This window comes from Rhagoletis zephyria, unplaced genomic scaffold (assembly GCF_001687245.7).
Source record: "Rhagoletis zephyria isolate East Lansing unplaced genomic scaffold, Rhagoletis_zephyria_1.1 Rzeph_scaffold_00957, whole genome shotgun sequence".
Taxonomy (NCBI): Eukaryota; Metazoa; Arthropoda; class Insecta; order Diptera; family Tephritidae; genus Rhagoletis; species Rhagoletis zephyria.
Window position 1 is genome coordinate 58,968 of NW_016158041.1, and position 10,822 is coordinate 69,789.

The window sequence follows — 10,822 nt, forward strand, 5'->3', positions numbered from 1 at the left end:
ACCGAGATACATATATGTGATTATAAGTGGGCGTTGCCACGCCCATTTTCCAAAATCTTATCATAAGCGTATTTCTTGGCAATGAATTGTTGCAAGCATCAATTTTGAATAAATTAGCTCTAGTAGGGAGAGCGGTTACCAAGATATACACATGTAACCATAAGTGGGCGTGGTACGCCCATTTTCCAAAAATTTATAATATTCTTATTTTTCGTCTAAAAAGTATCGTAAATATTAATTTTGAGTGAATAATCTTCAGTAGTTACTAAACTATCGCAGTTTTCGTATTTCTGAAAACTACCGTTATATGGGAGGTAGGCGTGGTTATTTTCCGATTTTGCCCATTTTCAATACCGTTCGTCCTACGCCTGAAAGAAGTACACGTACAAAGTTTTGTTAAGATATCTCAATTTTTACTCGAGTTATCGTGTGCACAGACGGACTGACAGTAACCGCTTAATCGATTTCTCTTTTCAGACTGATCATTTATGTATACATTTGTCTATATCTGTCTGGCCAAAATGCCACTTAACTTAATCAGCTGACGACAAGGGTGTATAACTAATGGGCGAGTCCGCGCTTCCCTCCTCCTCGCCTGCGTCCACCTCAACAACCTAATAAAGCTTATCAGCCCTGTAAACGCACCTCTGACAACTGTTCCACCCGTAGCTGTCACGGGTTGGACATGCTTCACTGTTGAATTATTCATAGCTAACTATGTGGAAACGAAAATGCAATTGTGGTAAACATTTGCAATGAATTTCTAACATTAGGTAACAAACACGAAACGCAACTTCAAATTCTGTAATTAAATATAACAACTTTTAGCTTTTTTTGTCACGGGTGGTACAAGACCAATACTGCTTAATAATAACTCATAATATAGATAAAGCACTCACAAAATTCAATATATAACACAATTTTATTAAAAGCAGATGAGTTCTACTATACATATATTATTCTCACCAAACACTTAAATTATGAATCGCAAACTATTTTACAGTACTTTCAACATAACCTACTTTAGACTCAGTCAAAAAATTTACTTAGAACTTGATTTCAAAACGTAAAAAAATTAATAAAAATGCACTTAAAGCTTTAATTTGTTATTTTTTGGTTGATTAAAGATTTTTACAAATGTCTTATCAACACGTTTGTTAGCTTTATAAAGAAAATAATTTTTACACTGAGGTTCAGTTTCTCATGGAGCCTTCCATATGTTAAGTAATAATATACACTCGACTACATCCTCGAATTTCGTCCTAACGTTATTAGCTTAAAAATATAAAACTAAGTAAAATTACAATTTCAATACCTATTCGCCCTTCTACAGAAATTTCTCTTTCATTTGGTACCCGTATTGTTATCCTACATTGCACTGAATTTTTTGATGCATTTTGAAATTATACATATAAAATTACAAACTCCTCTTAAAAAAATTCTGACGTCAGAGAGAAAAACTACACGCAGTTTTCCTACATTTGGCCCATAGTTTTGTGGGTATATCGATTGCTTCGCTGCATTTTCAAAAATGCTCCCTTTGCTCACACTGATATGCGTGCGAGCTTATATTTCTATTAACGACGGAACGAACGAAACAGGCAGCAAGCGAAGAGAATAGTCAGAAGCTGTAATTAATTTCAAAAAAAGATAACAAAATTAGTTGGGAATCGTCCATGAACGTGTAAAAAATGTTACCTGAATACACGCAACTCCAAGTACCACACCAGCTAGGGTCAACGTCTTGGAGTCAAGAAGTTTGAGTAGTTTATTTAGACATCCTTCCGAGTGAGCATGAACCACAGTACAGTCCTGAGCCTCGTTTAGATTGATAACAGCGCAGCATGCAGATGGCAACGAGGTATTGTGGAATATTGGTTCCCAATCTTTTGGACCAAAAGTGCCACAACAATCCATCTGAGGAATAAGGTAAAAAATACACTATTAAAATATCTCAAATTTTTTATTTCCATGATAATTTCATTACTCGATTCGTGGCCGTAAGGGAGCATTAAAAATGTCGAGCCCTAACCGCCAAAAGGGCGTAAGCGGCAACATGTTCGATTTTCTGTTTTTGACAGAAATCGATTACCTACCACCATACGCACCAGCGTCAAAATTTCAAAGTCCTACGAAGCACCGTTACAAAGTTATAGCGAAAGCAATTTTGGCTTAAGTGCTTAATTGTACTCCGTTTACATTGTTTTGTGCCCGCAGTGTCGGTTAAGCCTTTTTCTCCGTGAACAACTTTTCATTGCAGAGGGGAATTCTTCATTTTTGTGTGAAAGTTTTGAAGTGCCTCTATTTTAAAAGCTTTTATTTTACTTGCTCTGTATGTTTTTTTTTTTTNGTCAAAAAATTTACTTAGAACTTGATTTCAAAACGTAAAAAAATTAATAAAAATGCACTTAAAGCTTTAATTTGTTATTTTTTGGTTGATTAAAGATTTTTACAAATGTCTTATCAACACGTTTGTTAGCTTTATAAAGAAAATAATTTTTACACTGAGGTTCAGTTTCTCATGGAGCCTTCCATATGTTAAGTAATAATATACACTCGACTACATCCTCGAATTTCGTCCTAACGTTATTAGCTTAAAAATATAAAACTAAGTAAAATTACAATTTCAATACCTATTCGCCCTTCTACAGAAATTTCTCTTTCATTTGGTACCCGTATTGTTATCCTACATTGCACTGAATTTTTTGATGCATTTTGAAATTATACATATAAAATTACAAACTCCTCTTAAAAAAATTCTGACGTCAGAGAGAAAAACTACACGCAGTTTTCCTACATTTGGCCCATAGTTTTGTGGGTATATCGATTGCTTCGCTGCATTTTCAAAAATGCTCCCTTTGCTCACACTGATATGCGTGCGAGCTTATATTTCTATTAACGACGGAACGAACGAAACAGGCAGCAAGCGAAGAGAATAGTCAGAAGCTGTAATTAATTTCAAAAAAAGATAACAAAATTAGTTGGGAATCGTCCATGAACGTGTAAAAAATGTTACCTGAATACACGCAACTCCAAGTACCACACCAGCTAGGGTCAACGTCTTGGAGTCAAGAAGTTTGAGTAGTTTATTTAGACATCCTTCCGAGTGAGCATGAACCACAGTACAGTCCTGAGCCTCGTTTAGATTGATAACAGCGCAGCATGCAGATGGCAACGAGGTATTGTGGAATATTGGTTCCCAATCTTTTGGACCAAAAGTGCCACAACAATCCATCTGAGGAATAAGGTAAAAAATACACTATTAAAATATCTCAAATTTTTTATTTCCATGATAATTTCATTACTCGATTCGTGGCCGTAAGGGAGCATTAAAAATGTCGAGCCCTAACCGCCAAAAGGGCGTAAGCGGCAACATGTTCGATTTTCTGTTTTTGACAGAAATCGATTACCTACCACCATACGCACCAGCGTCAAAATTTCAAAGTCCTACGAAGCACCGTTACAAAGTTATAGCGAAAGCAATTTTGGCTTAAGTGCTTAATTGTACTCCGTTTACATTGTTTTGTGCCCGCAGTGTCGGTTAAGCCTTTTTCTCCGTGAACAACTTTTCATTGCAGAGGGGAATTCTTCATTTTTGTGTGAAAGTTTTGAAGTGCCTCTATTTTAAAAGCTTTTATTTTACTTGCTCTGTATGTTTTTTTTTTTTAATACAAGGAGAACGCATCGAAAGCCTAACCACCGTAGAGTGGAACTTCAATCCGAACTAAAACGTCTTGTCTTGCTCTGTATGTATGTTTGTTAGGGGCAAATCTTGCAATCAATTTTTGATCAACTTCCCGATGACCTAGAGACTTGCAACTTCACAGTTGGCTCAGAACCCGAGGACAATGCAATACGAAAGATGAGTTAATCCGATAGGTGGCGCAGGAGTCGAGATATTTGAAAATCCCGTATTTTTAGTCCGATTTGGTTCATATTTAGAACGTATATTAACTACATGAAAAGGAATAACTGCACTAAAAATATTGCCGAGTCTGGTAAACCAGTATTTTTGGTCCGATTTCGTTCATATTTAGAAAGCTTGCTTTAAAAGTTATTGATTTTACAATTAACTTATTTCTTCCAAATATGGACTATTTACAAACAAAGGTAAATACATATATTTGTGGTACATTAAGACTTTTAATCAAAAGTATAAAAATATAATACATGTATATGGTGTTAAAATCAGGGTTCGGAAATTCTCACTCACATTCTCTCACGTTTGCGATCATTAATACTCCACAATTATTTTTGCATTATTTTATCGCGAGTAAAAAATGAAAACAAATTTATCATCTCTCACATTCGGAATGCGATCGACAAAAAAATTTCCGCTGCTTTTCATTCGCGATCGAAAAAAGCAAAGAAATTTCATCTCACTCGAAAATGAGAAGTCCGAGCATTGCCGATGTTGGCCTCTCATAAATGGGAAAAACATTGCAAGTAATCCATTCGCGATCACTCACAACAGCTTATCGCGATAAACTTATCGCGAAAAATTTTCAACGGCGTTGTATGGGAGATATTTTTAGCGTTTGTTGCCCTGCAGGAAATGTGTCTAACTATAAGCTAACTTTATGTTGATTAGGAAGGAGCTAAAAGTCACTTATTATCTGTATATTTTCTTTGACGAAAGCTAACTATATTTCTATGGCGATGGCCGCGAAATAGTCAAGGGTGGTTTACCACTGCATTAGATGTAGTCAAGGGTGGTTACCTCTGCATTTGATGCAACTAACTTGCAACTAACTACTTTTGGACATAAAATATCAACAGGAAAACAAAATATTTTATTTTTATTTACTTTATTTATTTTAAAACATTTCACATTTGTTTCTATATTCTGCTGTAGGTGGTCCCATATTCGAACTCCGTGAGACATAACTTCAAAATGATAATATGAAATTTCGATCTCCCTTTTATTTGCCCTCAATTCGAAAAAGTATTTGCGAAGTGCAGGATATTTAAATAGAAACGCGTTTAACGAAAACAATCTCGACCCTTACTCCTGCATCACTTGTCCATGGACACTTGTGTCAAGTTAGCTTTTTGTAGCTAACCACAAGTTATATATTTTATAGAAATCCCGCAAAAAGGCTAACTACAAGTAGGTTATTTCTTATCAATTGATAATTTTTTTCTGCAGGGTATGCATACAGTATACATACATACATACATATGTACATATGCAATGTACGCAAATGCTTTTCGGTTGGAAGGAATGTAGGAATATGCACAAATATATGAATTATGGTGGTAATATATGTATGTAGAAGTGCGAAATGTAGAATTTTGTGAAACAGAATTTCAAAATATGGAACTTTCGAAAACAGAATTTTGAAAAAGAAGAATTGAAAAGGACCGAATTTTGCTCTATCAGGATTTTTTTTTATTTTTCAGAATTTTGCGATGTAGAATTTTGAAATGAGCGTAATGAGACGCTCCCTCGTTATACAGTAGGGCGTGTCACGAAAAAAGTTTAGCCTGTGTCCATGATTCAATAATTAAAGGTTAGATAATTATTGTCAGCCGAGGTTTGACACTCCCTCACAAAAGGTTGCATTTACGAAGGACGGAGAAAGGGGAAGAATGAAATTCCTTGGTGCGAATATGGTAGTAGAAAAGTACCCAAAGTAGGCACTTAGTAGTTATATGCTATTTAGCGGTATAAAAATTGCGCAAAATTAAAATAAAACTATTATAAGTTTTAGGTAAACATCGAATTTAAAAGCAATTTTTGTTTTCATCAGTTAAATGTGCTTTATATGCATATACAAATAAACAATACTGTACAAAAACATATAATTCTATTTCACATGAAAGCTACACTTTTTCAAGTAAATTTGCAAAGTAGCAACACGGTGCCACTGCTAAGGGAGCGGTGCGAGAGAGACAACTGTCAGTTTATCTAACCTTTAATTATTGAATCATGGCCTGTGTCAGTTTTATTTGAACACTTATGTCAAACAGTGGTATGTAATTGCATATTGCATCGCATTTCTGTTTCGAATCGTATTACAGAGCAGCCTCTTAGATTTTTTTTGGAAAATATAAACTTAGATTCCACGTACATATCGTCGTTTAAATTACAAAACCGCATATCAACAAAATGCAAAACCGCGTATGTGAGGTTGCATAAATTATTTTCTAGAGAGTAACGCGGTTTCGTACTTTAAATGACGATATGTATGTATGTATGTATAAGTCTTCGAATCCACTTTACTAAATATATTAGTATTTGGCCGACTACGAACGGTGATTGTATTTTTAGGAGAAGCTGTTTTCCATATCTCGGAGGTTTGCCATAGCCTGCTGAGGGGTGACCGCTATTAGAAAACTTTTACCTATCTAATACATATCTGTGTATGGAATAGTAGCTTATCCCTTTATCCTTTAAACGACAAGGAATTTTTTGATGAGACTTAACTAAAGACTTGCTAGTATCGGAACTATTTTGTGCACGTTTATTTGCGAAACTGAGTCATTCGCAATCGTATGCCACATATAAAGCCAGCCTTTCGACATAAGCTACTATTCCATATAAACACAGATATGTATATGTGGGAACGTATGAACAGAGGGTAATCATTTACCTACGACAAACAAATAGAACTCTGAACATAGTGTGAGGGCAACACTGACTACATAGAAAAGGACGAAACAAAAATGACAAAAGACACGAAGACGAAACCACAAAGACACTTGTTGCGCGACTTTAAACCCGAACGGACGTGGTAATACTCACGCTTACTGTTATACGTACAAAAGAATATTTAATTTAAGTTTTACATGTACCTAAGCCTAGAGTGTTAATTGAAAGTACTCATTAAATAAATCAATTTTATTAATACCAACATCAAAGCTATGTTTTAAGTGCCCTACACTCGGTAAACCCTACAATTGGTGTCAGAGTAGGATTCGTTGAAAATTCCTACGTCTTGTGACAAGTGCTGTGCGGGAAAATTTTCTTGCTAATTGTGTGACATTTTTAACAAAGACAGTTCAGCAAATTTTATTTTCGCAACATACATATGTACGTAAGAGTATTATCACAGTCCATTCTTCGGTTCGGTTGAAATGTTGTCCAGTGCGTTAATATATTGTGACGAATACTGCGGCAATGCGAAGCGAACAACGAGAAATAGGCAGAATGACGTAGAATGTTCCACAGAGAGAAACGTCGAGTTGGATGAACACTGCGAACAGCGAGAGAAAGAGAATGAGCGATAAACTTCAGAACGTTCTAGAGTTGCCATAAGTACGAGCGCAGGTATATAAGGGCGCCGCCACAGCGAAGTGAGTTAGTTACAAGTCAGCAAGCTACAAGTAAAGTGAGCAGAGAAGTGAGTTGCGAATAAGCAAGCTATAAGTTTAATTGTGTTAACAAGTTTAGTAAAGCGTTGTTATTGCTTTAACAAGTATTNTAACAATCCAGCGATACGAGCCCAAGTATATTTGGGAAATCCCTCAAGGTTTCGAGGATAATCGTAACAATTGGAGTCAGAAGTGGGATTGTTAAATAAATCCCGAAGGATAAACTTTTGAAAATGGGAAAAATTCACGACTTAAAGATTGAGGAACTCAAACAGGAGTTGGAGAAGCGAAATTTAGCAACCTCCGGAAGAAAAGTGGAGTTACTATCACGGCTGCGAGAGGCTATGGAAGCAGAAGGCATCGACGTGGACAAATACGACTTCCAGGGTAAACTTGACGATGCATCCGCAAAGGATGAACAGAAGGATGAGGCCACTTGTTCGTCGAAGGATATGCAGCAGACATCCGGGAAGGTTGAAGAACAGCAAAAGTCTCCAAGTTCATTAACAGCTATGGACATGAACACGTTATTAGCTGCCATGTCACAGATATCACAGCTGTCGTCACAGATGCAAGCACAGGATACACGAATGTCACAGATTTCATCCCAGCTGCAAGTGCAGGAAACACGCATGTCATCGCAGCTAGATGAAAAGGTTACTCAGCTACAAGAGAATTAATTCAAAAATAACGCGGAACTGAGAGAGCGACATAATAAAATCGAGGAACGACAAGATAAAATTTAAGCGGTTATTAAGGAAAAACAGGAGAAAGTCGAAGCTAAGGTGGATGAGCTTGAAGATCGTCTCCGGGGTTGCAGTTGAATCGTCCAGCTACTTCAACGAACGCTCCCCAGGTAAAAACCCCATCCTTTGACGGCACGATTCCTTTCCAGGTCTTTAAGCTCCAGCTCGAAAAACGGCTGCAGCAAATCACTGGATCATGGAGGATAAATCCGCTGCACTGTTGGTTGCATTAAAGGACCTGCAGCGGAAATCTTGCAGACTATTCCTGATTGTGAAAGGAACAGTTACGATGCGTTAATGGGTGCAGAGGAAAGACGTTATGATAGCGAGCATAGGAGACAGATTTACCAGATGGAGCTGGAGAATCGCTGCCAAAAAGCCAATGAGACTCTACAAGAATTCGCTTCTGAGGTTGAAAGGTTGGCTCATTTGGCAATTGGAGATGCATCTGGTGAGCACCTCGAAAGAGTAAAAATCCAGAGGTTCATCAACGGAATGCGGTTCTGCGTAGACTACCGGAAACTAAACGATGTGACGAAAAAATTCAGCTATCCTCTTCCCAGGATCGTTGACACTCCGGACTCGTTGACTGGAACAAAGTGGTTCTCAACACTCGACCTTAAGAGCGGTTGTTGGCAAGTGGAGGTAAGTGACGAGGATAAGGAGAAGACAGCTTTCAGCGTTGGAGACGGTCTGTGGCAATTCACGGTGATGACCTTTGGATTATGCAACGCTCCTGCCACTTTTGTACGACTTATGGACCATGTGCTCAAAGGACTGCATTGGAAAACATGTTTGGTGTATCTAGACGACATTATCGTACTGGGTTAAAACTTTGAGGAACACCTGAACAATTTGGAAGAAGTTTTCCAGAGGATAGCTGGCACTGGTCTGAAGCTTAGTCCTAAAAAGTGCTCACTGTTCAGGAAGGAGGTGAACTTCTTAGGGCACAAGGTGACAACGGAGGGCATCTGTACTGCGAAGGAAAAGATAGAAGCAGTAAAGGATTGGCCAAGACCTAGGAACCTGCACGAACTACGAAGTTTTCTTGGGCTATGCACCTACTACCGCCGATTTGTTCCGAATTTCGCCAGCGTTGCTAATAGCCTCCACGAGCTCACTAGGAAAAATAGAGCCTTCGAGTGGAACAAGGAGCAGGAGGAGGCTTTCCAGACTCTGAAGGAACGACTATGTACTGCACATATGCTAGCGTATCCCGTTCCAGGTGCAACGTTTATTTTGGATACGGATGCTAGTGGTTATGCCATAGGAGGCGTACTGTCGCAAGTAATTGATGGGCAGGAGAAGGTGGTTGCCTACTATAGCCGGTCGATTGGAAAACCAGAAAGGAACTACTGCGTAACTCGGAGAGAACTACTAGCGTTGGTGGAGTTCGTCAAACATTTCCACAAGTACCTCTGTGGGCAACGTTTCCGAGTTCGAACGGACCATGCAGCGCTGAAGTGGCTACTACAGTTTAACAATCCAGAAGGACAGCTAGCTCGGTGGATTGAGAGACTGCAGAATTATGACTTCGCTATTGAGCACCGCAAGGGAAGTGTCCACGGTAATGCTGATGCCATGTCCCGCCGACCATGTAGCCTGGAATGTAAACACTGCTCAAAAGCTGAGGGAAAAGAGGACATTATAGACGTCCGTCTAACGACAATAACACCAGCGGAAGAGTGGAAGGAAGAACAGCTACGAAAGTGTCAGCAGGAAGATCCAGATCTGGGGCTTTTGATGCATGGACTGGAGGTGGACAGAAGGCCAACTAAGGAGCAAATGGCAGCGGAAAGCCCCATCGCAAAGGCGTACTGGGTACAATGGAACAGCTTAAAATTAATATCTGGCTGTTTGCATAGGGTATGGGAAAGCGAAGATGGCCATTGCTCCCGCAACCTGATAGTAGTTCTAAGGGTAAGAATTCCGGATGTACTCAAGGAATTCCACAATGGTCCTAGTGGAGGGCATCTGGGAATTACGAAGACCCTGGAGAAGGTTAAGCAGAGGTTCTATTGGGTTGGTTGTCGGCAATCGGTCGCAGAGTGGATTGCTAACTGCGCGGAGTGTATTGCAGCTAAGGGGCCGAAATCCAGAAGTCATGGCCAGATGAAGCAATATAACTCAGGTGCACCTTTCGAGCGGATTGCCATGGATGTAGCCGGTCCATTTCCTACGAGCGTACAGGGAAACAAATACGTCCTTGTTGTTATGGACTACTTTTACAATTGGGTTGCAAGATACGGTGTACCTATAGAGCTGCACACTGACCAGGGAAGAAATTTTGAATCGGCGGTGTTCCAAGAGATGTGCCAGATACTGGGTATCCGGAAAACTCGAACGACGGCTCTTCATCCCCAATCAGACGGCATGGTGGAACGGTTCAACCGAACCCTGGAAGCGCATATGCGGAAGGTCGTGGACAAGAATCAAAAAGATTGGGATGTCCGCATACCCTTGTTCCTGATGGGATACCGGTCAGCAGTGCATGAAACAACGGGTAAAACTCCTGCAAGGGTAATATTCGGCAGTGAGCTCCGTTTGCCTAGTGATCTGAAGTTTGGGGTGACTGGTGATGCTAGAAGGATTGGAAAAGAGACGTCAAACATCCTGGAAGAGGAGCTGAGAGAGATACATGCTCTTGTGAGACAGCGCACGCAAATTATGAGTGACAAGATGAAAGCTAGGTATGATAATTCGATGAATTCCGAGGGTTTCCAGGAAGGAGATTTGGTGTTGCTGTACAATCCACAACG

General features: G+C 39.1%; 1 protein-coding gene and 1 long non-coding RNA gene across 4 annotated transcripts in view; both read right to left on the bottom strand.

Annotated features, from left to right (window-relative positions):
* Positions 1-1,575: 1,575 nt before the first annotated feature.
* Positions 1,576-1,940, bottom strand: LOC108362192 (uncharacterized). The gene is made up of 2 exons (XR_001847426.1): positions 1,699-1,940; positions 1,576-1,628 (listed from the first exon to the last, which is right to left on the bottom strand). It is a non-coding gene; the product is annotated as an uncharacterized LOC108362192 (long non-coding RNA).
* A 953-nt stretch (positions 1,941-2,893) lies between these two features.
* Positions 2,894-10,822, bottom strand: part of Tsp39D (Tetraspanin 39D) — a 103,976-nt gene continuing 96,047 nt past the window's right edge. For all 3 annotated transcript variants that reach the window (XM_017615063.1, XM_017615062.1, XM_017615061.1), the window contains 2 exons: positions 3,017-3,235; positions 2,894-2,946 (listed from right to left, as the gene is read on the bottom strand). In XM_017615063.1, coding sequence (XP_017470552.1) covers positions 2,896-2,946; positions 3,017-3,235 — 270 coding nt within the window. In that variant the 3' untranslated portion in view covers positions 2,894-2,895. The remainder of the gene's footprint in view (positions 2,947-3,016; positions 3,236-10,822) is intronic.